This window comes from Rhinolophus sinicus, chromosome X (assembly GCF_036562045.2).
Source record: "Rhinolophus sinicus isolate RSC01 chromosome X, ASM3656204v1, whole genome shotgun sequence".
Taxonomy (NCBI): Eukaryota; Metazoa; Chordata; class Mammalia; order Chiroptera; family Rhinolophidae; genus Rhinolophus; species Rhinolophus sinicus.
This window is the reverse complement of record NC_133768.1, coordinates 108,868,968-108,896,918: the sequence shown is the minus strand read 5'-3', so window position 1 is coordinate 108,896,918 and position 27,951 is coordinate 108,868,968. Positions and strand designations below refer to the sequence as shown.

The 27,951-nt window shown below is 42.4% G+C and overlaps 1 protein-coding gene across 6 annotated transcripts in view; it reads right to left on the bottom strand.

Annotated features, from left to right (window-relative positions):
- Positions 1–27,951, bottom strand: part of MAMLD1 (mastermind like domain containing 1) — a 486,280-nt gene that overhangs the window by 48,677 nt on the left and 409,652 nt on the right. For 5 of the 6 annotated variants that reach the window (XM_074324231.1, XM_074324232.1, XM_019753515.2 and 2 more), the window contains one exon: positions 10,860–11,019. The exons of the other annotated variant lie outside the window; for it this stretch is intronic. In XM_074324231.1, the coding sequence (XP_074180332.1) occupies positions 10,860–10,955 (96 nt within the window). In that variant the 5' untranslated portion in view covers positions 10,956–11,019. The remainder of the gene's footprint in view (positions 1–10,859; positions 11,020–27,951) is intronic. 6 annotated transcript variants of the gene reach the window in all.

The window sequence follows — 27,951 nt, the reverse complement described above, 5'->3', positions numbered from 1 at the left end:
CTCATAGCAAGGCCCCATTGGATTGCAATGGCAAGGTCAGGACCAAGATGATACTCCTGACTTCCTGGGAGGCACTCCTCCCCATCGCTAAGACTTCAACTTGAGTAGTTTACATGGGGCGAAGAGAAAAACAGTTGCTGATTACTCAGTAATTTCTCTGTTATACCCAGGTACACATTTCTGATTTATGGGAACTGAAGTTTATACCATTTGTGTGTTGTTGTTTGTTGTTTTTTTTGGTGTGTTTTTTTTTGGGGGGGTTCCTCTTTATGAAAGAGAAAAAAGTTTAAAAGGACAAAATGAGGTACCAGGCCTCGGAAGTTCTGAAGGATGAGTCTTCAAGTTTTGTGACTTTGCATCTATCTGCCTGTGCCCCGACAATGAATGGGCTCAACTAAACGGCAAAAGGCTTTAGACCATGGCAGGAATTTGCTTGCATGAGAAGCCCGACAACTGTGTAGGTGGGAGAAGAATCCAGACACCTGGGCAGCCTAGTGCATTCTGGAGGTCACGCTTACAGAATAAGCACATTTTAGCTGCTGAGAGACAACTTCTGGCTAGAAAATCTACTAACTGTCTGCAGACAGACCCACGCCAGTTAGGAGGTTGTAGAGCCAAGCTGTTTCAGCTCTGATACCATAGAAGTAGAGGCTGGGAGGGGACATGGCATAAGGAGCATCAGGTCAGTTCAGAGACCCTCCCCACGGTCCAGGTCCTCTTTTTCCCACCTTAATTGAGGTATGATTGACAAAAATTGTATATATTTAGGTTGTACAATGTGATTTTCAAAAAGTATACAATGTGATGATCTAATATTTGCAAACACGTGAAATGATTTAGTTCTTTTTGTAAATTGAGGTAAAATTCACAGAGCATGAAATTAACCTTTTTTTTAAGTGTACAGTTCAGTGGCATTTAGTACATTCACAACGCTGTGCAACCAAAATGAGGAGAGTGAGGCCCATTTCACAAATTTGTTACAAAGATCACATGAGCTTAGAAATGTAAAGTGAGCATACTGCCTGGCATGATATACATGCCAAATAAATATTCTCTCTTTCTACTCTTGAAAATGCAAACACATTCTTGGTGGTCCTAAAATAGCCTTTAACATGGTTTACTCAGCAGCATTTGCCATTCAAGGCAGATCTGCCTTTACTCATTGGCTGCACTCCTGAACAGCTGTGTGCAAGGCTAACTTTTGTAAACCAAATCATAACAAAATGCAACGAGAATTTACCATTGATAGAAAATCCTTAGTAAATCCTTTTATGAAGTGAAAGTTCTCTCATCCAACTTATCTCTCTTTTTTTTTAAGGTATGCTTTGCACTTGGTAATGTTGGCCTTTCTTGTAATTAATCCTAATTTAATTTTGGTCACAAACACATGCTGATGTTCCACAGCCCCAAAACAAAACACCTAGTGACAGGAGTAGGTCACATACTGAAAATAATGACAATCTAAAAATATTTCTTTCTTTCACTGTATGTGGAAAGGGTCTGTGATTGCTTCATGGAACGTGTTACACAACCTGAAAAATTTCCCGTGTGCACGTGCGTGCGTGCGTGTGTGGTGGCGGTGGTGGTGGTGATGGTGAGGAGGTGATGATAGTGGAGGTGATGGTGGCAGTGGTGGTCGTGAAGGAAGTCACAGAGGTGAAGGTGACATTGGTGGAGATAGCAGAGGTGAAGGAGGTAGTGTTGGTGCTGGTGTTGATGAGGTGGGGGTGGTGGAGTTAGAAGAGGTGGTGAGGGTGGAGGTGATGGTGGTAGAAGTGGTGGTGGTGATGGTGGAGGTGATGGAGGTGGTTTTGGAGATGGTGATGTTGGAGAAGGTGTTGGTGGAGGTGGTGGCAGTGGAAGAGGTGACGGTGGTAGTCATGGAGAAGATGTTGTGGTGGAGATGATAGTTGTAGTAGTGATAGTGGACGTCTAGACGTGTGATGGTGGTGATGGTGGCGGTGGTGGGGGTGGTAGTGCTGCTGACGATCAGGGCATGTTCCTATAGGATATTTCCTTCTTTCTATACCTCTCTGTAAGAAGCGCCAGTGACTGGGCCAAACGAACAAGACTCACTCTGAGTGTGTTATTAACAGAAACCTCAAAACTGTCTCCTGGCAATCACTCATAATTGTCTTTTTCTCACCTGGAAATTGAAGCTGAATTACTGGTGAAAACAGGAGATTTTTGTTTGTTAAAATGCTGCCAATAAAGTCATTTCATGTCAGATTTAACTACAGGAAAGGGCAAGGCATTTCTAAGTTCCTTAGCTGTCACGTGGCTTAAAAAAAAAAGGATGTAATTAGCTACTGTACACTTAGCTCTTTGAAGCCATATATTCAAAATGCAGATGTCGGGTGTTGGTGTTTGGGGGCTGGCTTCCTGGAGGTATATTATATTGGTCAATTGCATTGTTCCAAACTCCAAAAGCTTGAGTTGGAGGAGGAAAAGACACAAGAAAATGTTCAGATTTTATAACAGTGCCACACAGGCAGCCCTAACACTAGACAACTTTAGTGTCTAGTAAGCACCTGCAGCTTATTCTAGAAAAAGAGGCAACTAAAGAATGGCACTGGGCTTCTGTCTACTACAAAGATGAAGGCTTCTAACTGTACAAAGCAGGGCTGTCTAGGAGGCCCAGAACAGAAATCGCCCCAGAATGAGCATGCACCAGGGATGGAAGTGGTGAACCAAACTGAGGAGGAGTTGGAATTCTAGTAGGACAAACAGTTAGCGAATAACCACTAATACGAATAAAGTGCAAGTGCTAGTCTTCAGAGGACTCAAGAAACAGTGAAGTGACAGAGTGTCCAGGTGGCTCTTCTGAAAAAGAGACATCTAAATGGACATCTAAATTCAGGCCAGGAGACAGACTAGGGACAGAATGCTCCAGGCAAGAGGGCAGAAGTAAGAAGGCCCTGGGGGAAAGCTCTTGGTGTATTCCAGGGAAGGGCAGGTGGCCAGTGGGCTTGGTGCACAGCAAGCCTGGGAAGCAACTGTGAGCTCGAAGAGGGCTTTGCTGGCCACAGGGAGGGGGTGGATTGTAGGTTGTTGGCAGTAGGAAGCCACTGGGTGGAGGGTTAAGCAGAGAAATGATTGGCTCAAACTGTTCATAAAAAGGTCTCTCTAGATGCTGATGGAAGAGGGAGAAATGGATGTTGCAGGAAACACAAGGGCAGTTACCAAGGCAAGGACTCTGGAGAAGTGACAGGATCCAGAGCAGGGGTCAGGCCAGCTTTGGCAGAAGAAAGGAAGCAGAACCCTTGGGGAGGTATGAAGATCTGTGATTTTCCCTCAAGCAGCACAGAGGGGAGTACCCATTTATTAGGGGAAACTATGGCCTTGGAAAAAATGAACCAAAGCCCAGTGACCTAGATTAGGAGATAGCAAACTTTTTCTGTGAAGGCCCAAATAGAAAGCCATGTGGCCTCTGTTGCAACTCTGTAGTGTATAATATGTTAACAACTGAATGGTTGTGTGCTAATAAAACTTTATTTACAAAAACAGGCAGCAGACTGGATTTAGCTCATGGGGAGGAGTTTGCCAACCCCTGATCTAGAGCACGAGCTGAGCATGTTCCCCAAGGGAAATAGTGATTTCCAAATTGCCCTCCTCACACTGTAGGGGGCCACACAGGCCTACTGTTCACAACAGAATTGTAGGCAATATTTTTGGAATTGAAAAGCTTCAAGGTTCTGACCATCATACAAGTTAGGTGACCATTTTTAAACTGGACAAGGTATGCAATATCGCCAAAGGCCAAGTTTCACCTTCACTCGTGACAGTTGTTATTATTGAGCGTCTGTTGTGGGTGCTCCGCAGGTTCCAGTGAAAGGTGAAACCACCACCTCCTCCAGAACGCCCACCTGCCTTGCTCATACAGCCTTTCTATACTCTTGAACAATTCTCATGTTGTCCAGCAGATCAAAGCACACCCTCCTCCCTCAGGCCTTCAAAGTTGTCTATGATAATACGGTCTCACCTTCTATCCTTTCCATTCCCAGCCCAGGTGCTCTGCTGGTGAACCGCAAGGCCAACATGTTAGGGCTATGCATTTCCCGTCGCCACAGCATAGGTCTCTTAAGGCCAGGACTGTTTCCTCCTCATCTCTATACCCCCAGAGCACCTAGCCTCATGACAGGGCTCAGCTGGCATCTGCAGATTTGAATTAACCATTGGAGCAAAAGGTTTCCTGCAAATTATCTTGTTCTTTTCCTATTTCTAGCACAAGGCCAAGAGACAACCACTTTTCTGAAACGATAATGAATTTACTAACTGGCCCAATGACCTTGGACATACCCCTTCTCCTTTGTGTGTTCTTGGCCTCTTGGGTTCAATAAGAAAGGTGGCTGGGATGATTTCTGGCCAAGAGGAACAACAGCCACTGCTTATTGAGTATTTACTATGTGCCAGGTACCGAGCTATGGGTGGAGGGGCATAAGAGCGGGAGAGATCAGGGTCATGGGAGCAGCTGTGCCAGCTGACAGCCTTAGGAAAAACCGAATGGAGAAGCAGCTCTGGGTGGGGTGTTAGGAAAGTGACTGAACCCCACAGCATTAGAGGGAGGCACACAAAGGCAAGTTTGTGTGGAGGGCGGGGGGGGGGTAGGAGGTAGCAGGAGATGCAACCACACCTGGGCCTTGGGTCTGGGGCCCCAGTAGTCAGGTCCAGCAGCCTGTGGCTCCCGCTTGCCTTTCTAACTTTGGTACTTTGGGGGTTGGAGATCTGGTGAGAGGGGAGGCAGGAAATGAAGAGGAGAAGGAAAGGCAGGAAGGAAGGGGAGGAGAAGGAAAGGCAAAAGGGGAGGAGGGAGCGTTTGGACAAATTATTCTACATTGACTGCAGAAATCAAATTCTTAGCCCAAAACTTAGAAGCACATGCTTTCCCCCACCTCAAGATCGTGGAACTCGGTACCTCAGGGGCAGCTTATGGCCCAAATATCTGTCTGCAAGCAGTCACATTGAGCTTTCACGTTGGGGATTTTCAGCAAAAGCAAGAGGCCTCAGCTGTCACAGGCCAGCCCAGAGTTTTGGGAGTCTCAAGCCTGCATACCCAGGGCTGCCCCCCCGAGTTTGCACACACACACCCTGGGGGCATGCCTGTGCCTCAGCTCAGTTGGTCTCTCCTGCAGCTCCAACCTAGGGTCCAATAATGCCCACTCTCCTCCCTGGGGAGCTCACGCTCCAGACACCTGTCACCTTGGGCCTAATGTCAAGGAAGTTGGGGGTAGGAGCCAGGCAGGAATGCAGACAAGGCCAGCGTGGGCTCCTGGAAGTCCAGAAATAGGCAGTGCCAAGCTCCCAGAAGCCAGCAGAAGCCAGCTGCCACACGAAACTCCCCCTCCCGGCATTCTCTCCTTCAAACAGACTGCAATTTTCAGGTCACCAGTTTGCTGAACTGGACTATACAGGCAGGACCCAGATGCAGAGCCCAGCGGTGTGGTGAAAGCCAGCGACTGCTCAGTCCTGGCGGAAGAGAACCGTCTGAAGGCAAGGCCTCTGCCTGGCGGCCTGCCCGGCTGGGTGTCTGGAGCAGGAAAGGACCCTTACTGCAGGAGGACAAGGAGAGAGCAAAGGGAGTGAACAGCTGCGTGCTCCATGGGGAGGATCCCCAAAATAGAAAGGCGCATACGCAGTGCAGGCCTTGACCCAGAATGCTCAGAGCTACACCATAAATCCAGCTCTCTTCAGTGCAGTGGGGCTGTTGATGAGAGTGAGCTATCCTCAGGGGTCCTGTGTGTTTCTACCTGAGCTCCAAGGACACACGTTTCCCACAGCCCTTCTGAGCCAGTGCCAATCTCTCATCATTAAAACATTACAAGTAAGTGCTAACAGAAGTAACACCCTGTGTGGTTTATACCATGTTCATCTCCACATCTTGTTCATCGTTTCCAGAAACGCTGACGTGGGCCGAGAGCAGATCATTAACCCTATTTTACAGCGTGGGGACTGAAACCGAGACTCAAGTAAGATCTCAGTGTCAGGGACAGCTGCCTCCCTGATGAGCTGGTTCCTGGACCACCCGGTTCCTGGAAATGTGGCCACACACATAGCTCCCCTTTCTTGGGGCCAGACCTGCACCTGCAACATGCCCACAGCCTGCATGGAGCAGGAGATACTGGGCTTCTTCCCCAGGCTCCCAAGAAGGCTGTTTAGACAACTCAGCCCAGGTCCCAGCTGGCTCTCCTGACCTCCCTGTGGGGATTTTAATCAGCCCGGCTTGCTGCTCACAGGCTGGACAGTGGCTGATCCTGGCCAGAAGGTCCCAGGGAGCCTCCAGGAAGAAGAAGAAGATGGTTCCACTCTTTCGCTGTGGGCTGTCTCTAGGACTGTGTTTTGTCCCCAAGAGTAGTGCTGGCCTGCAGAAGGCCTAACTATCTGAGCTCCTAAGCAGAGAATGGGAAGCAGCAGAAAGGGAAGAGCTTCGGAGTCAGGGCGCCTAGGTTTGCAGTCTGAATTTCCCACCTACTGACTGTGTAACACCGGAAAAGCCCAGCTCCTCTCCGAGCCTCAGTCTCCTCACTGGTGAAGTGGGAATATTAATCCCCATGTCACAGGAGTAGATGAGCTAATCCATACAAACTCCCTTACATGAGCGAGCCATCAACCATCCTCTCCTCCCAATTCCAGGGTGGGACAAGTAGAACTACAGAACAGGACAGAGTTGTTCCCAGTGGAGGAAACCTGGAAGTCATTTGCTCCTTGACTGTGAACTCTTGCAGCCCAGGGTCGAGACCAGGGCTGGGCACACAAGAGAGACCCCAGAGATGGGGCCTCAAGAGGAAAGGGAATTGCTAAAGGTCTCAAAAAGCACCAATTACCACCCTGGGATCAAATTTGAGGTCCTCTTATTGACTGCCATGCTCGGTGTACAAGGAAAAGCATGGGCCTCCAAACACGGTGGAAACAGACCCTACACCTAATCACATATCCAGCAGGAGGTGAACAGACCTCCTCCTGCTGCGTATTTCTAAGGTCACCAATCTACAGAAGAGGGCCAGCTAGAAGGAGGCCAGTATTTTTATAGCCATCCAAGATTCCACATTCCCGGTTACACTCAGGCCTCCTCTCTCCCTCTTCCTTGGCCCACTTGCATTTCGAGGTGAGAAGAAGGCATGAGGAGTTGGTTTTGACTGTATTGTGGGTACAAAGCAGGCTGCACCCAAATGGGGACCCTTGATGTAGTTTCCCATCTTTCTGCAGGTCACTAGATTTCTCAGACCTCAGTGTCCTCATCCATCTAGAGGGAGAATGGTTAGGAAGCTCAGGAGGAATACCAGGTATGCAGACTCACTGTAACCTATAGAGTGAGCCACTGATTGTCATTCAATGACGAGACACAGAAATAAGCAATGAGCACAGTGTTTCCTCCCTTCTCCAACTGTCTGTCTAATGCCCTCAGCACCCCCCATTTTGTCTGGCACGGCCTCGTGAACAGAATAGGTAACTGCTCAGAGCTGGGGAATCTTTGCAACTGGCAGTGGGGTGTCAACTGAGACAGAGACGACACGTGATGTACACACTGAATTCCAATTCCATGCAGGCTCCAGAGCACTCCCATCTGGAGAGCTAATGCTTTAGATATTCTCGCACTAGTAATCAATAGACCCACCGATCTGGGGGAGGAATGGAGATCTTAACTTCAAAGGGAAGGACCGAATGTTCTGCCTTTTGCCTCCTGTTAAAACTCCATACACTAACTGCAGACACTGGATGCCTTATTAACCTTGGGTGGATGCCCAAATGTTCAAAAGGTAAAATTCCTCTTTTCTCCTGATCACAAGAGTCATTAAGCAATCATGCTGTTGAATGAAAAAAAATATGCTGAAAAGTTTACTTGCATTGCTGAGATTTCTTGTGATGACTACTCCTGCCTGATACGTGTTCAGTGCTTTGTGATTTTCAATGTACTTTAGAGCTAAGAGGCAGTAGAGTACAGTGGTGACAACAGCAGGCTCTGACCTCTGCTAATTCTTAGCTCGGTTAGTTTGGCCCAATTGCTTCATCTCTCTGAGCCTCAGTTTCCTGGAGATAGCCTCTTCATCTCAAGGTTATTCTAAGGATTACAAGAGCTAATGCCCCTCAAATGCTTAGCATGTGCCTGGAGCTAGTCAATGTTCAACTAAAGGTGGCTATTCTTATTCCTGGTTCATTTGACCTTTGTCCTTGGGGAGGGCAAAGGATGGACAAAGCCCCACAGGTAGTTAGGAGCAGAATCAAGACTAGAATCTAGGTGTCCTGAACCCTGGTCTTAGGCCAAGAACAGTCGTCACATCAGATGGACATTTTCCTGCAAGGGGTGTGTCAATTATTCACAAGGAAATCCCAGGGCTGTCTACAAAAACTCTCCTTTGGGACTGACAGAATTTTATTAACAGATCTTGACTTGAAACATGTTTTTGTTGTTGTTGTTAGTTACTTAGTTTGTTTTTTGGGGAAAGGACAAGAGAACCAGGTAAGCTGAGTGTCTGAATCAGATCTCCATGTTGAGGATGCTTGCAGGATGGGGGAGAGTGGTGCATGGGATGTGCTTCCAAGTGTATACAATTCCCTGGCACTGGGGTGCAGGTTGTCATCCCTGGATGACAGGAAGCATCAGAGGGAGAGCAAGCAACAGAAACAGCTGAGATCAAGTTGAGGCCTCACCCTGAAAGGGCAAGCCCATGTCCTCTAAAGGATCTCCTGCTGCTGCTCACATCCTCGGCCTGAAATAACTTGTTTAGACAGCAGATTTCATGGTGGACTCATGGGACAATCTGCTTTTAATCTGCCCATCTCTGTCCCTCAGTTGGCAAACACCAGGGCTGCTGAGATCCTCAGCGAGTACAGCAGAGCTCCCGGTTAGCACCGGGTATCTTCCTGAGGCTGCAGGGATTGGTCAGCCATGAACATTCACTGTGCTCAAACCAAGAGCTGCCCTGGCTGCTGGCTGCTGACAGCAGCAGCATCTGGCTTACCCAGGCTCCACGCATACGTACTGTGGGGCCCAGACAAAGGAGTGGGCACCCTCACTGTCGTCCTCTTCAGAGACCATATGTGTCTTCCAAGAAGACAAATTGTGGTGTTTGCTGTGAAGAGGGCTCATCTGAGTGAGTTGCTTTTGGAGCCTGAGACATATTTTTGGATCCCCTCAACTGGGGCAAATCCTGGGTCTTCTAGGACACCTTGGAGTTTCAGAAACAGGTCACTCAGAGTCAAGGATGGAGAACAAGGTGTGCCACGGAGGAGGGAGAAGGGCAGATTTTGATCAAGTCCAAGGAACAACTCTAAAGCTATGAAGGTGAGTTTTTGGCAAGGCTTAAAAGGGGCTCTAAAGGCCATCTGCAAAGAAAAGCCAAGCCTGGAATTGGTGGAGCGATAGCAACTTCTTCAGAGTGAGGGCACAAATGGCCACTACAATAACCCATTGGAGTAAAAGCCTTCTAGCACTGAGATCTATGCTGATCAAAACCAAAGCAGTTCTTTACTAGTCACACTTTTTAAAAGGGTATTGGTGGGGCCCCTGAGGAGAAGGGAAAGAGGACCCCTGCAACTACAACCCACCCACTCTTTTCTCCTAGGAATGGAAACCAACTATGACATAAAGGAGAAACTGAAAGTCATGCCGAACCTGTCATGGGCTCTGGATGCATTACCCAAGAGGGTTTGCTTCACTGACTCAGTTGCTGACCATAAAAGAAAAGCAAGACATAAAACGGTAATTGGGGTGGAGGTTAGAGACTGCCTTCTAGACGATGCCTGACGGAAGGCCTTGCAATGTGCAGAATAGGCTGCTGGCCAAGTAACTGCTCCATCTCTGCCGTGCCATCTGACGGCCATCCCTGTGAGAGCTGGAACTCCAGGAAACAAAGTTTTGTAAGTGTCTATATACTCAATTTGATACCACATTCTCAATATACTGTTGGTGGAAGACATGAGGAAAAAAAAGGAAGCAAGGCTTCAACAACCTGCCACCACCCCTGTGCACGTAAGAGAATCCTAGACTAAATAGAACGCTGACTTACTGAAAGTAGATTACCCTTGGGATTGGAGAAGCAAGCCCTCTAGTTATGTAAAATGACATTACCTCAGAGCCCTGAGCTCCCAGTTGTTTGAACAGGAAGGAAGCAGACCCACAGCTCTATAAGAGCCATTTCCTCTCTGCTCTATTAATTTGGAGATTAGCTCTGTGGACCTAGTACACTGAGATAACAGCCATTGTGTTTTCTGCACCTCCTACCAACTGAACTAATCTTGGTAGACTGGTGCTGTTGCAGGCTTTTATTGTCAAATTAAACTAACCAATGGCTCTCATGGCCCCTTTGGTAATCCTGGCTCCTAGAACTACTACTGGAATCCCTAACCCTGAGTTTCAGACACATGGATAATGTCTGAGTTCCAAGGGAGGAAAGTAGAAATTTGTCAAATGAATTTTTGAAAGGACACAAGGGCCAGAGAGTTGAATGGGAATCTCTTTCTGTGCCCTACTCACTTAGCTTCATGTTCTCAGTGGTACTACAAAGCTAATGCAATACATCTAATGCCTGTCATTCCCACATTTCTGGTTTCTATTAAGAGAAAAAGCAGGTTTGTCTTCCCTCTCACCCTTCCTCTCTTTCCAGTTGAAGGGGTGCAGTGCAGAGATCGCTGGACTGGAAATCCAGATGAAGCCTTGGATTGTATAGCCTACTCTTTCTGAAACTCACCAAGGACAAAAATCAGCACATCTCCTATAGCTTTTCTAGGTCAGATTCCAGTTCCTTTTGGGTTGGTTCCCTGCCATTAAGTTTGCACACAGAATTTCAATAATACATCTTACATTCAGGTTTAAGATTAGAAGCATTCAACACCCCCCTCCCTCCAATTGCCCATTGTCTGACCGATTCCTGGAGCTTTCTGGGCTCCTGACGATTTCCCACCATGGCGAAATGGGGAAGCATGCTCTTGATTACAAGCCGATTTTTCCAGTCATCCATTGTTTGACCTGCAATTTTATTCTTGACTCTCCAAGGCGCCTCCCAAACGACCTAGACAAAAGGGCTTAGGGAGACAAAAAGTACACTGTCTTTCAGATTCGAAGATGAGACCATTGACCGCGTGAATCACAAACTTTACTCTGAGGACAGATTTGGGCAGAGTGGACCACATTCCTTTTCCTGTCTCTCTCCCCACCCTACCACCCTCATTAAGCTCCTCCCTCCCCCAGTGATGAGGGGCACTTCTGTGAGGCAGTTGGAAGGGATGAGATGGCAGTCTCTAGCCACGGGGCTGAGCAAAGTTCACTGGAGAGCTGAGGGATGGGTGGAGAAAGAGCCTGATGTAACTAAAATCACATTGGGCTTAAAGGCAGGGTTCTAGGTCTGGCTTTGCTTTGTGTGGTATGTAGTGAGACCTGGGTAAAGGCTCTTCTATTTTTGACACAGCTTTCTTATATGAAAACCCTGGTGTTTGGGTCAGGTGATGGCTTACGGCCAGCTCCTTCAGCTCTACTAGAGTAAGCTTTATGGCCCACAAAAGGAGCAACTCTCACTCCTGCCCGTTAGCACCTAGCCAAGTGAGCTAACAGTTCAAAACGTGATAGTCAGTGGAAGGAAGCAATGGATGTTGGAAGGGGCTCATGCAACCCCCACGCACTCACTGGTTTATAAAAACCTAACTGAGAAGAATGTGATCATGGCTACCCCAATGTGTGCCCTCCATGGCAGATGAGCAGACATGTGCAAACTCAGGTAAAGCTGAGTTTTGCTTTCCTTCATTTCATTGTATTTCATGATGCAGACATGAAATAAGAGCTCTACTGAGGCATTCATATATGAGGGAAACTATCCTTCCCGTAACTCTCCTTGGCAGTATAGAATCAGGCTCTAACATTTCAATGTCCAGACTTTGGCCTCTGGAAAAATGGAGAATTACTTTTTCCATTTTCCTACTGAGTACAACTAAAACCTCTAGACATTATATATAAAACAAACATAAGAACACCCTGGGCTTCTACTCAAGGTGATGGAGTAGATAAATGCTGTGTTCACTTCCTCCCAGACCACATCAAAATTGCAACTAAACTACAGAACAACCACCATGAATAATCACCTGAAATCTAGCTGAAGAGAAGTCTTATAACTAAGGATATACAGAAGTCACCTCAAGATTGGCAGAAGGGAGGGAGACGCGAAACAGCTGGTACCACATCCACGTGTGGTGGTTTAAAATCTGGAAGGATATTTCAGCTGTAGAGGTAGCCCCTGAAGGGTCCCAGCCTCACACCAGACTCTCCAGCCCAGGATTCCAGGGTTGAGAAGACACATCCCCATAAATTCTGGCTGTTAAAACCAGTATAGACTGTGGCTGAGTGAGACAGAGGGCGGCTGGAATCCCAGCTATTCCTCTGAAAGGGCCTACACATGCGTGTACTTGCTGACAGACTCATTTGCTCTGAGCTCCAGTGCTGGGGCACTAGCTTGAAAGGCACCAGGGACATAGGGGGACGAACTGAATTGTCTGGCTTCAGAGTGAGGGCTGGAAGGGCAGCTTTCTCCCAGACAGAAGCATTGGCAGAAGCTACTGTTCCTCTGTTGAGCCCTCCCCTCAGGCCTGCACGCATAGGCAGCCACCATATCTGAGTCTCCATCAATCTACCTAACACCATTTTTTGCTCTGTTCTGGTGATTCCCTGAGACTCCTGCCACACCCAAATTTTGGAACCATCCAAGCCACTTTCAGTTGCTTTTCCATACAAACAGCCTGTCTTAACTCTGCTGTGGACATTCCTAAAATCTCTCAAAGGTTCACAAACCCCAAACAAGCAGCATCTGGCCTCAGTGTGCCCCATAACTCTAGCTTTTCTTTGCCAAGCCCCAAGTGCAGCACTAGTGGCAGCTGACATCTATTCAAGCTTAGCCTCTCCCAGGGACCTCCAAGCCCAGTACAAACAGCAACCATCTGCAGATAACATTGCAGCTCATACAATATTGAGCCCTGGGTAGGACTCAGGCAGCAACTGATGTAGGCCTGCACCAGAGGCCCTCCCAAGAGGCTTCAGAACCAAAACACCCAATGGCCAGCTTCACACCAAACCAGAGCACCGCCTAACCACCTGCACAAATGACTCACCCAAAGGGCAAGCTTGGCAGGCACAGAGCCCTGCTAAAGTGAATCCTGCTCCATAGGGTCAGCCCCTGCACAACAGCTTGTCCACTGTAGTCACGGCCAATCCTCACAAATAATCAGCCTGAGGGCCAATACCTGCTATTGCCATGCAAACAGCCACCAAGGCTCAACTACAACAGGAGAGCATACACAACCCACAAAAGGGACACCCCTGGAGCACTGAGCAAAGGTGACCAGGGAGAGTGCGCCCCTGGGCTCCACAAGACACTTACTACATATAAAGCTACTCTACCAAGCCCAAGAGATGTAAATGGTCCACCTAAAACATAGAAACAGACACAGGGAGGCAGCCAAAATGAGGAGACAAACATGTCCCAAATGAAAGAACAGAACAAAACTCCAGAAAAAGAACTAAACAAAATGGAGGCAACCAATCTACCAGATGCAGAGTTCAAAACACTGGTTATATGGATGCTCAATGATGTCAGGGAGAACTTCAACAAAGCGATAGGAAACATAAAAACAGAGATAGATAACATAAAAAAGAACCAGTCAGAAATGAAGAATACAATAACTGAATGAAGAATACATGAGAGAGAAACAACAGTACATTAGATGAAGCAGAGGACAGAATTAGAGATTTGGAACACGAGGTAGCAGAAAATACCCAATCAGAATAACAAAAAGAAAAAAGAATCCAAAAAAAAAAGTGAGGATAGTTGAAGCGGCCTCTTGTAAAACATCAAGCATACAAACATTCACATCACTGGGGTACCAGAGGAGAGAGACCAAGGAATTGAAAATCTATTTGAAGAAATAATGTTGGAAAACTTCCCTAACCTGGCAAAGGAAATAGACATACAAGCCCAGGAAGTACAGAGAGTCTCATACAAGATAAACCCAAAGAGGCCCACACCAAGACAACATCATAATTAAAATGCCAAAGGTTAAGGACAAAGAAAGAATCTTAAAAGCAGCAAGAGAAAAGAAGTTAGTTTCCTACAAGGGAGCTCCCATAAGACTGGCAGCTGCTTTCTCAACAGAAACTTTGCAGGTCAGAAGGGACTGGTACAAAATATTCAAAGTGATGAAAAGCAAGGATTTACAACCAAGATTACTCTACCCAGCAAGGTTATCATTTAGATTCAAAGGACAGATAAAGAGCTTCCCAGACAAGAAAAAGGTGAAAGAGTTCATCACCAACAAAAAAGTATTATAAGAAATGTTAAAGGCACTTCTATAAAAAGAAAAAGGAGAAGAAGAAGAAAAATATCAAAATATGAATAATGAAATGGCAATAACTACATGTTTATCAACAATTACCTTAAATGTAAATGGTTTAAAGTTCCAATCAAAAGACATAGGGTGGATGAATGGATAAGAAAACAAGACCGTTACATTTGCTTCCTACAAGAGACTCACTTCAGATGGAAACACACACGCACAAAAGTAAAGGGATGGAAAAAGACATTTCATGAAAATAGAAACAAAAAAAGGTAGGGTAGCAATATTTATACTTGACAAAACAAAACAGACTTTAAAACAAAGGCTATAACAAGAGACAAAGAAGGACCCAGCACTTCCACTTCTGGGTATTTATGTGAAGAAACCCAAAACACTAACTTGAAAATACATATACATCCATATGTTCATTGCAGCATTATTTACAATAGTCAAGATACGGAAGGAACATAAGTGTCCATCAATAGGTGAATGGATAACAAAGAAGTGGTACATACGTACAATAGAATTATTATTCAGCCACAAAAAAGAATGAAACCTTGCCATCTGAAACAACATGGATGGACCTAGAGGGTATTGTGCTGAGTGGGGTAAGTCAGACAAAGACAAATGCCATATGATTTCACTAATATGTGGAATCTAAACAATAAAATAAATGAACAAATAAAAGAGAAACAAACTCATAGATACAGAGAACATTCTGATGGTTGCCCAATGGGAAGGGGGCTGGGGAGATGGGTGAAAAGGTGAAGGGATTAAGAAGTACAAACTGGTAGTTACAAAATAGTCATGGGGATGTAGGGTACAGCATAGGAATATAGTCAATAATATTGTAATAACTATGTATGGTGTCAGATGGGTACTAGATTTATCGGGGTGAACACTTTGTAAGTTATATAAATGTGTAATCACTATGTTGTACACCTGAAGCTAATATAATACTGTATGTCAACTGTAATTTAAAAATAAAATAATTATTTAAAAAACGAGAAGACCCTCAAAGGAGGGGAGAAAAAGGTAGACTGCATAGGATCCTTAGGATCTGAGGAATGACCTAGTGGTGAGTTCCCTGAGTTTTCTTTTTGTCTCATACATCCCAGATGTGAACCTGAAGAAGGCTGCAACCCCAAATGCCAATGGACTCAGACAAAAAGGCCCCAACAAGAGCCTGCTCTCTTTAGACCAAGAACCAGGAAGGGGGCAGCCTACCAAGACAGAAGACTTTTTTTTTTTAACAAGAAGTGCTCTAATTCAGCTAAGCACCACAGAAGAAAGTGTGGTTACCCCCCTCCAGTCCCAGCAGCAAAGGCTGAGGGCCTAGACTCCACCCCCACCTGACAATAATGATTCATCTCTCCCTGTCCCCACTAGGGTGGTGTCAGAGTAGGCCTAACAGAGAGTCAGGTAATGAGTCCACATCCCATGCCTGCCAATGTTAGTGAGATCACATGGGGGGAATTAGGCACTCCTACCCATCCCAGGCAGGATGGCATCCGTGGAAGACTAGTGAGGAGCTGTAACTACCAGTACTGCTCAGCAGTAATGAGGAGCGCAAACCTCCCTGGTGTCAATGAAGGCTAATTGGGGAAACTGGACTTCTATATACACATGGCAGAAATGAGATGGTGCCCCAATTCCCTGCTGGAGCATTGGTCATAGGAAGTCAGCTAAAACAGAAGATCTAAACAAGTGCTGAAATACCAGAACTGTCAACCCAGAATCCTATACTCAGTGAAAATAGGCTTCAGGTATGGAAGGGGAAATCAAGATATGCTCAGATGAAGGAAAACTAAGAGGATTTTTAAACAACAGACCTCTCCTAAGAGAATGGCTAAAAGAAGTTCTCTAAACAGAAAGCAAATTATAAAAGAATTTCAGGCATTACAAAGGAAGAGAAAATAATGGAAAGAAATATATACATATGTGTGTGTGTATGTGTGTGTAAATATAATAGACTTTCCTTCTTTTTTCATGATTTCTAAATTATCTTTGATACTTGAAGTACCAATTGTAACATTGCATGCTGTTGTTCTAAATGTATATGGAAAATATGTAACATAATTACATTATAAACAGAGGAAGGTAAAGGGGTGGAAAGATAGGAAAGGTTTCTATATTTCACTGGAAATAGTATCACATTAACACCAATAGACTGTTATAAGCTATGTATATATGATGTAATACCTAGAGAAACCACTAAGAATGCTATACTAAAAGAGACACACACAAAAAGCTACACAAGAATCATCAAATGGAATTCTAAAAAATGTTCATGTAACCCACAGGAGGTCAGGAAAAAGAAAAACAAAAACAGAGAACAAACAGAAAATAAAAATAAATTGGCAGAATTAAGTACTAACTTATCAGTAAATACATTAAGTGGAAATCATCTAAATACACCAATATAAACACAGAGACTGGCAAATTGGATAATAAAACATGATCCAACTATATACTGTCTTCAAAATGCTCATCTCAAATACAATGATATGGGCAGGTTGAAAGTAAAAGGATGGAAAAAGATATATCATGCAAATATTAATTTAAAAAAACAACAACACGTAGCAGCAGTGGTTCTAGTAATAGCAGATAAAATAAATTTCAGAACAAAGAAAGTTACCAGGGACAGAGAAGGGCATTACATAATGATAAAAGGATCAATACACCAAGAAGACATAGGAATCCTAAATGCGTATGCACCACACAACAGAGCCAGATGATATATTAAGAAGAAAAAAAAAAAAAAAAAAAAAAAAAAAAAAAAAAAAAAAGAACTGAAAGGCGAAATATAAAAATTCCATTCCCTTTTTTGGTGGAGACTTCAACATCCTCTCTCAACAATTGATAGAACAATTAAACAAAAAAATTAGCAAGATATAAAAGAACTCAACAACACCGTCACCTAACAAAGTCTGATTGAAGTTTATAGAACACACCACGAAATAAACAGTAAAACAATACATTATTTTCAAGCACCCAAGGAATATATACCAAGACAGACATTGTAGACTACAACTACAAAACAATCCACAACATTTTAAAAGAATTGAAATGATACATGGTGTTTTCTCTGACTATAATGGAATCAAATTAAGAAAGAATAACGAAAATCTCCAAACACTTGAAAACTAAACACACTTTAAAAAAAAAAAAAAAAAAAATCATGAGTCGGTGAGGAATTCTCAAGAGAAATTTTTTAAAAATACAATGAATAGACTTACTGGGATGATCACTTTGTAAAGTATACAAATGTGTAATCACTACATTGTACACCTGAAATTAATATAATGTATGTCAACGATAATTGAAAAAATAAAAACAAAAACTACTGAACTAAATGAAAATGCAATATATCAAAACTCGTGGAACATACCTAAAAGGCATGCTGAGAGGGAAATTTATAGCACTAATTGCTTACAATGGAAATGAGGAAAAGTTGAAAATTAATAGTATAAGTTTACACCTAGGAAATCCAAGAAAAAGAAGAGCAAAAGAAATTGAAAGCTAACAGAAGGAAGAAAATGTGAAAAACAGATATTTATTAAAATTATATTGGGGGCCGGCCCGGTGGCTCAGGCACTTAGAGCTCCATGCTCCTAACTCTGAAGGCTGCCGGTTCGATTCGCACATGGGCCAGTGGGCTCTCAACCACAAGGTTGCCAGTTCAATTCCTCGAGTCCCGCAAGGGATGGTGGGCTGTGCCCCCTGCAACTAAAGATTGAACATGGCACCTTGAGCTGAGCTGCCACTGAGCTCCCAGATGGCTCAGTTGGTTGGAGGGTGTCCTCTCAACCACAAGGTTGCCGATTCGACTCCCGTAAGGGATGGTGGGCTGCGCCCCCTGCAACTAACAATGGGCACTGGACCTGGAGCTGAGCTGCGCCCTCCACAACTAAGACTGAAAGGACAACAAATTGACTTGGAAAAAAGGCCTGGAAGTACACACTGTTCCCCAGTAAAGTCCTGTTCCCCTTCCCCAATTAAATAAATAAATAAATGTTTAAAAAAAATTATATTGAAAACAGAAAAGAAAAAAAAAACAGTGAAACCCAATTGGAAAAAGGTAGATCTCTGACAAAATAATGAAACTGACAAGCCTCTAGAAAGACTGACAAAGAAAAAAAAAAGACACAAATTACCAATATTGGAATGAAAATGGGTATATATTACTATTGACTATGTAGACATGTAAAGGATAATAAGGGAATACTACAAACTACCAAAATTCATCCAATATGAAATAATCTGACTAGCCTTGTAATTATTAAAGAAATTAAATTCATAACTAAAAAAAATTCCAGAAAAGGAAAACGCCAAGGTCAGATGATTTCATTAGAGAATTATATCAATTGTTTAAAGAAGAATTAGCACCAATCCTACATAATCTTTTTAGAAAATAGAAGAGGAAGGAACACTTCCCAACTCACTGTATTATTCTGACAGCAAAAACAGAGGCTGTACAAAATAAGAAAACTATAGACTAATATTTCTCATGCATATAGACACAAAAATCCTTAACAAAGTTTTAGCAATGTATGAGAAGAATTATACATAATGATCAAGTTGGGTATGTTCTCGGGAGGTAAGGCTGGTTCAATATTCAAAAGTCAACGCACGTTATCCATCATATTGACAAGTAAAAGAATAAAAATGATGACCTCCAAACAACATTGAAAAAGAAGAACAAAGTTGGAAGATTCACAATTTCCAATTTAAAAGCTTAGTACAAAGCTACAGTAATCAAAACAATGTTGTACTGGCATAAAGACAGACATATAAGCCAATGGAATAGACTTGAAAATCCAAAAGTAAACTCATTAAGTCTACGAACAATTGATATTCAAAAAGGGTGTCAAGATGATTCAGTGGAGGAAAGAGTAATTTCTTTAAATATGGCGCTGGGACAGAAGGATAGTCACATGCAAAAGAATGAAGTTGAACCCTTACTACATACCATATACAAAAATCAACTGAAAATGGGTCAATGACCTGAACATAGGAGCTAAAACCATAAAACATGTAGAAGAAAAACATTAGGGAAAGTCTTTAAGGCATTAGATTTGGCAATGGATTTTTAGATATGACACCAAAAGCATAAGCAACAGAAAATAGATAAAATGGACTTCATCAAAATTGAAAGAAAACTCATGTATCAAAGGACATTATCAAGAAAGTGAAAAGACAACCTAGAGAATGGGAGAAAACATTTGCAAATCATGTCTGATAAGGATCTAGGATCCAAAATATATTAAAAACTCTTACAGCTCAACAATAAGAAGACAAACAAAACGAAAAATGGGCAAAGGACTTGAAGACATTTCTCCAAAGAAGATATACTTATGGCCAACAAGCACGTGTAAAGATGCTCAATATCATTACGCGTTAGGGAAAGGTAAATCAAAACCATGACACACCACTTCTCACACACTGAGATGGCATAATAAAAACAAGGAAAATACCAAGTGCTGTCAAGAATGTAGAGACATTGGAACCCTTGTACATTGCTGGAGGGAATGTAAAATGTTACAGCCGCTGTGGAAAACAGTTTGGTGGTTCCTCAAAAAACTAAGTGTAGAATTACCACCTGATCTTATATAATTCCACTCCTAGGTATATATCCAAAAGAATTGAAAATAGGTACTCAAATACTTCTACACAAACGTTTATAGCAGCATTATTCATCGTAACCAAAAGGTGGAAACAATCTAAATGTCCAACAATGTATAAATGGATAAACAAACTTTAATATACCCATACTATGGGCAGTTTCAGCCATACAAAGGAGTGAAGTATAACATATGGCAGAGTATAATGAACCTTGACAACATTGTGCTAAGTGAAAGAAATCAGTCACAAAAGGTCACATATTGTGTGATAATTCCATTTATGTGAACTATCCAGTATAGGTAAATCCATAGGGACACAAAGTAGCTTGGTGGTTGCCAGGGACGAGGGGGTGAGGAGAATGGGGAATAGCTGTTTAATAAGTATCGAATTTTATTTGGGGGTGATCTAAATGTTTAGTAACTAGATAGAGGTGAAGGTTCAATACACTGTAAATGTAATAAATGCCACTGGATTATTATGCAAATTTCACCTTTATAAAAAAATAGTGACTTCTTTTAAAGATATTTTCACTGCATATAGAATGCTAGGATGATAGGTTTGGCTTTTTTTCTTTCAGTACTTTAAAAATGTTGCTACAGTCATCACTTAGTTTGTTTCCAAGGAAAAATCTCCTCTCTGTAATTAATATGTCTTATTTCAAACATGTAGATACAGAGAATAAACTGATGGTTTCCAGAGGGGAGGGAGTGGGAGATGGACAGAAAAGGAATCAGAAGTACAAACTTCCAGTTATAAAATAAGTTACAGAGATGTAATGTACAGCACAGGGAATACAGTCAATAATATCATAACTATGTACGGTGATAGTTACTAGACTTATGGTGATCATTTTGGAAGGTATATAAATGTTGAATCACTACATGATTATAATATTGTATGTCAACCACAATTAGAAATCATTAAAAAAAATAGGGACAACACCAAATACTGGCTACAGTGGGAGAAACTGGATCACTCATACATCGCTCGTGAGAATGAAAAATAGTTCAGCCACTCTGAAAAACAGTTTGGCAGTTTCTTAAAACAAACAAACAAACAAACAAAACTAAACTAAACACATGACTAATATATGACCCAGCAATTGCACTCCTGGGTATTTATCCCAGAGGAATGAAGACTTGTGTTCATACAAAAAATTGCAAATGAATGTTTACAGTAGCTTTATTCATAATAGCCCCAAACTGGAAACAACCCAGAAGTCCTTCAATGAATGCATGGTTAAACAAACTAGTACATGTATATCATGGAATACTACTCAGCAATAAAAAGATATGGCTATTGAGATATACAATGATCTGAATGAATCTGCAGAAAATCATGCTGAGAAAAGCCAATCCCCAAAACTTACATACTGTGTGATTCCATTTATGTAACATTCTCGAAATGACAAAACTATAGAAATAGGCTAATTAGTGGTTACCAAGGATTAAGGAGGGGGTGTCTGTGGAAAGGAAGTGGTTGTGCCCATAAATGGGCAACATGAGGGACACATGTGGCGATGGAAATGCTCTGTACCTTGACTGTAGCCATGGTAGCTTCCTGGTTGTGATATTGTACTATATATTTGCAAGATGTTATCATTAAGGGAAGCTGGCTAAAGGGTACATGGGATCTATTTGCATTATTTCTTACAATTGCCTGTGAAACTACAATTATCTCAAGACAAACAGTTAATTAAAATCATATGATCATATCATCTGATACAGAAAAAGCACTTCACAAAATTCAACACCCATTCATGATAAAAACTTGGAGAAAATCAGGGATAGAGTGGCCCTTTTTCAACGTGATAAAGAATATCTAAAATAAACCTACAGCTAACATCACATTTAATGATAAAAACAGAATAGTTCCCACAAAGATTGGAAACAAAGCAAGGAAGTCTGCTCGTATCAAATCAATATGTTGTACACCTTCAATTTACACAGTGTCATATGTCAAATATATCTCAATTAAAAAACCAACAAAAACAAAAACAGTACTGGATGATCTAGTTAGTCCAGTAAGACAAGAAAATGAAATAAGAGGCATGCATATTAGAGAAAAAAATAAGTAGAACTATTTCTATTTGCAGTTGACACAACTGTCTTCATGAAAAGTCTTAATACATTTACAGAACAACTCATAGAACTAATGAGTTCAGGAAGGTCTCAAATATAAGATCAACACATAAAAATCAATTGCATTTATACCAGCAATGAACACATCGACCCTGGAATTAAAAATACAATACCATTAATGATTGCTCAAAAAATTCTTAGGTGCACATATATCTTTATAGGTAAATGTTTTCAGATTTTTGGGGTACATACACCCAGGGGAGGGATTGCTGGGTCATATGGTAATTCTATTTTTTTAAGGAGAGTGCAGCCCACAGTGGCCCATGTGGGGATCAAACTAACAACCCTGGTGCTATCAGCATGACACTAACCAATTGAGCTAACCAGCCACCTGGTAATTCTATTCGTAATTTTTTGAGGAACCTCCACACTGCCTTCCATAGTGGCTGCACCCATCTGCATTCCTACCAACAAATGTCATCCCAATAAACTTTAATACAAAAAATTCTTAGGTTAAAATCAAGCAAAACATATACAGAACTTGTATGCTGAAAACTACACAACACTGATAAAAGAAATTAAAGCAGATCTAAATGAAGGGATACTCCATGTTTGTAGATTGGAAGACTCAACATAGTAAAGATGTCAATTTTCCCCAAATTGACATATAGCTTTAACCAATTCCTATCAAAATCCCGGCAAGACTTTTTGAAGCTCTAGTCAACATTACACTAAAATTTATATGGAAAGGCAAAGGAAGTAGAAGAGCTGAAACAATTTTGGGGGAAAAAAAAAGAATGTGGAAAGAATCCATCTTCCTGGTTTCAAGAATTAGTATAGTATGACTACATTTATCAAGATTGTGTGACACTGGCAGAAAGGCAGACACATCAATAACTGGCATGGAACAGAGAATCCAGAAATAGACGCACACAAAAATGCCCAACTGATTTAAAACAATTTTTTTAAATTTTCAATTATAGTTGACATTCAATATATTAATTCCAGGTGTACAGTATAATGGTTAGACATTTATGTAACTTACAAAGTGATCCGTAAGTCTAGTACCCATCTGATATTATACATAGTTATTATAATATTATTGACTATATTCCCTATGCTGTACTTTACATCCCATGACTGTTTTGTAACTACAAATTTGTACTTCTTAATCCCTTCAACTTTTTCATTCATTCCCTCAACCCCCTCCCATCTGGCAACCATCAGTTTATTCTCTGTATCTATGAGTTTGTTTCTGTTTTGGTTGTTCATTTATTTTGCTTTTTAGATTCCACATGTAAGTGAGATCATATGGTATTTGTCTTTCTCATCTGACTTATTTCGCTTAACATAATACCCTCTAGGTCCATCCATGTTGTTGCAAATAGTAAGGTTTTGTTCTTGTTTATGGACGAGTAATATTCCACTGTATTTGTGTATCACATCTTCTTTATCCAATTGTCTTTCGATGGGAGCATTCAATCCATTTACATTTAAAATAATCATTGACAGGTATGGAATTATTACCATTTTATTGTTTTCTGACTGTTTTTGTAGTTCTCTGTTCCTTTCTTATTCTCTTGCTCTCTTCTCTTATACGTTGATAACTTTCTGTAGTGGTGTGCTTGGACTCCTTTCACTTTATTTCTTGTGTATCTCTTGCAGATTTTTGGTTTGTGGTTACCATGTGCTTCATATATACCAAGCTATGTTTATAGCAGTCTATTTTAAGTTGATGGTAACTTAAGTTCGAACTCATTCTAAAATCTACCGTATTTACTCACCTTCTCCATGTTTGTTTTGTCATTATTTTCAACTTCTTTTGTATATGAGTGTTTGTGTGTATCCCTAAACTTAATGCTGTAATTACACATGGTCTTCCTACTTTTGCCTTTTAACCTTTGTACTAGCTTTAGTATTGGTTGGTCCACTGCTTTTATTCTGTGTTTGCCTTTGCCAATGAAAATTTTTTCTTTCTGATATTTTCTTATTCATATTTTTAAATTTCCTTCTTCTTCTTAAAGTCCCTTTAACATTTCCTGTAATACTGGATTGATGGTGATGAACTCCTTCGGCTTTTTATTTTATCTCTCCTGTTCTAAATGATAGCATTGCTGGGTAGAGTTATCTTGGTTGTAGGTCCTTGCTTTTCATCCCTTTGAATATTTCATGCCAATCCCTTCGGGCCTGCAAAGTTTCTATTGAGAAATCACCTCACAGTCTTATGGGAGCTCCCTTATAAGTTACTAGTTGCCTTTCCCTTGCTGCTTTTAGGATTCTTTGTCTTTAACCTTTGCCATTTTAATTATAATGTATCTTGGTGTGGGCCTGTTTGGGTTCATCTTGTTTGGGACGCTCTCTGCTTCCTGGACTTATACGTCTATCTCCTTCACCAGATTAGAAAAGTTTTTAGTCATTATTTCTTTAAATAGCTTCTCAGTTCCTTGCTCTCTCTCTTCTCCTCTGATACCTCTATGATGTGAATGTTGGTACACTTGGCGCTGTTCCACAGGCCCCTTAACCTATCATCATTCTTTGGGATTCTTTTTTCTTTTTTGTATTCTGATTGGGTGTTTTCTGCTACCTAATCTTCCAAATTGCTGATTCAATCTTCTGCTTCATTTAATCTGCTGTTGATTACATCTAATGTATTCTTCATTTCATATTCTTCATTTCTGACTGGTTCTTTTTTATGTTTTCTATCTCCATTTTCATGTTTCCTATCTCTTTGATGAGATAGTCTATTCTTTTATAAGTTCATTGAGCATCCTTATAACCAGTGTTTGGAACTCTGCATCTGGTAGATGGCTTGCCTGCACTTTTTTTTTTCTGGAGTTTCATCCTGTTCTTTCATTTGGGACATTTCTTTTTTTTTTGTCTCCTCATTTTGGATGCCTGCCTCCCTGTGTTTGTTTCCATGTATTAGGTAGGGCTGCTATGTCTCCCAGTCTTGGCAGAGAGACCTTATATAGTAGGTGTCCTGTAGGGCTCAGTGGCACAGTCTCCCTGGTCACCTGCACTGGGTGCTCCAGGGGCATCCCTTGTGTGTGTTGTGTGTTCTCTCCTGTTGTAGTTGAGCCTTGGTTGATGTTGGCACATCAGTGGGTGGGGTTGACCCTTAGCCTAACTAGCTGTGAGAACTGGCCGAGACTACAGCAGACAAACTGTTGTGCGCGGTCTGACCCCACAGAGCAGCATTCACTTTTGTGGGGATCTGGTACGTGCTGAGTCCACCCTTTGGGTGTGTTGTTTGTGGAGCTAATTGGATGGTGTTCTGGTGTAGCCTGAAGCTGGCTACCAGGTGCTGGTTCTGGGGCCTCTTGGGTCGGACTCTGGTGCAGGTCAAGGTCAACCGTTGCCTGTGTCTGGCCCAGGGCCACCTGGTAGGAGCTACAAAGTGATCTATGGTTGGTAACTGCATGTCCTGTCCTTGGAGGCACCTGGGAGTGGTTATGCTGTGAACTGAGGCTGGATGCCACTAGTGTAGGGCTTGGGGCCACTTAGCAAGAGGTATAGGACATGCCAAGGCTAGCCACTGCTTGTTTGGGGTTTGTGGACCTTTGAGAGATTTTAGGAAAGTACGCAGTATGGGTGGAGGCTGGAATATGCCCACTGATTTTTTACAATAGTGCAAAAGCAATTCAGTGCAGGAATGACAGAACTTCTAACACATGGTTCTGGCACAATTGAATATCTATAGGCAAAAAAATATATAAATAAAGCTCAACCTCATACCTTACACAAAAATTAACTCAAAATGGACCATAGTTAAATGTAAGATGCAAAAGTACACAAGTTTTAGAAAATAGTAGGAGACATTCTTTGGGATGTAGAGTAGGGCCAAAAGTTCATTCTTAGACTTGACACCAAAAGCATGACCCGTAAAAATGAAATTTTGATAAATTAGACTTTATCAAAAGTAAAATCTGTTATGTGAATGACCCTGTGAATAGAATGAAAAACAAGCTACTGTCTGGAGAAAATACCTGCAAACCTTATATCTGATAAAGGACTAGTATTTAGAATACACAAAGAATCTCAAAACTCAAAAGTAGAAAAACAAGCAATCCAATTAGAAAATGGGCAAAAGACATGAAAGAACATTCCACTGAAGAATTTCTATGGATGGCAAACAAGCACATACCAAGATGTTCAATATCATTAACCATTAGAGGATTGCAAACTAAAACCAGAATGAGACACAAGTACATACCTACAAGAATGGGGGAAAATAAAAACATTGACAACACCATAAGCTGGTGAGAATGTGGAAAAACTACATCACTCATACATTGTTGGTGAGAATGGAAAATGATATAGTCACTCTGCAAAACGGCTTGGTAGTTTCTTCTAAAACTAAACATGCAACCATTGTATGACCCAGCAATTGCACTCTAGGACATTTATCCCAGAGAAATGAAAATTTATGTTCACACAAAAACCTGTAGCAATATCAATTTCCTGGTTTGGATATTTGTACAACTCTTATATAAGTTGTAACCATCAGGGGCCTCTCTGTACCATGTTTGCAAGTTCCTGTTAATCTATAATTATTTCAAAATGAGAAACTAACTGCCATTCAAAAAAGATTCCAATGTTCAGATCCACGGGGACACTGATTCTTTCTCGTTGCTTCTGGGACATGTCCTAAGTAGTACTCTTTTTTTCCAGCAATTTACAGAAGTTGTGCAGACCTTTTTATTCTTTTAAACAACAATTCTCACCCAAATTTTTCTTGAGTATTTCAAGGGCCAAGTCCGAGGCCTCAGCTGTGACCTTGCTCAAATATTAGGGGCTATAGACACCCCAATGAGGAAAAAGTGGCACATAATATACAATGCACCCAAATAAAAATGGAGAAAAGGAGACCTCATTTACCGCTGAGGCCATCAGTAATGGCCCAACATCTCTAGCCTGCGTGGGGGATGGAGGCCCAGATCTCATTTCAGAGCTGGCAACACAAAACCTATCAACATCAAACAAGCTACTTATTCAGCCCTAAAGAAAAAAGGCCAAAAAAAAAAAAAATGCCACTTTGGCTTTTAAAGACTCCACTCCACTGATTTCATGCCCTGCCCCTTTGTGGCTCCCAGCAGCCAACGTAAAGGGCACAGGAGGGGGCAGTGGCCAAAACTTCCTGAACAAAGACCTGATTCTCTGGTGTGCAGTAGCAGCCTACTGGCCCACTACCATATCATGGTGCTCCTGTACCAAGTGGGCCCACGGCCTGGGAGCGCAGTCAACGCAGGGGATGGCAGTAAGTGATTCCCACCTGGAAACTGCCTTTTTTGGTCTAAGCCGGAAGGGGTCTCCCACCCTCAGCACATTAGCCTTTGGCCATGAATCTGGGCCTGGGAAACAGCCCTTGGGCAGACCTTTCTGTCCATAGCGGGGGCACACAACCTTTCTACCCCAGGGCCTGCTTGGGCTCCTCTTCCCCTGGCATATCCGTGAGCACCTGTTCAGGAAGCCTATGTCCCCCATAAAGAGAAACCACTGCCTGGCGGTTTTTGTCAGCCAAGCACAATTCAAGGATGTAGATGAAGTAGAAAGCCATTTGCCACACACTTTGGAGTTCAGCCTCCTAAATCCATGCAAATTCAACTTTCTATTTCCTCCTACATCTAGGTTGGCTTTAGTACAGACAGAAAATGCCCCCATCCTCAAGTAACTCAATGCCCTAGGGAGACGTGATGCTGTGCGGCTGTGTGGCCTGTACACATGGGAAGGTGGGGGGTGCGAGGGGCATACTCATACCTCCAGATCAGAACAGAGGCCTGTGGGCAGGCTCGCTTTCTTCCTCAGGCTCTAAGCATACAGCTGGGAGCCCCTACCGCCTACACCCAGAGGAAGACACCTGGGTGATACCTTCTGGGCGCTATCAACGTGAGCTCTGGAGGCATCCCGTACCTCTGGGGTCTTCACTGGCTCACCC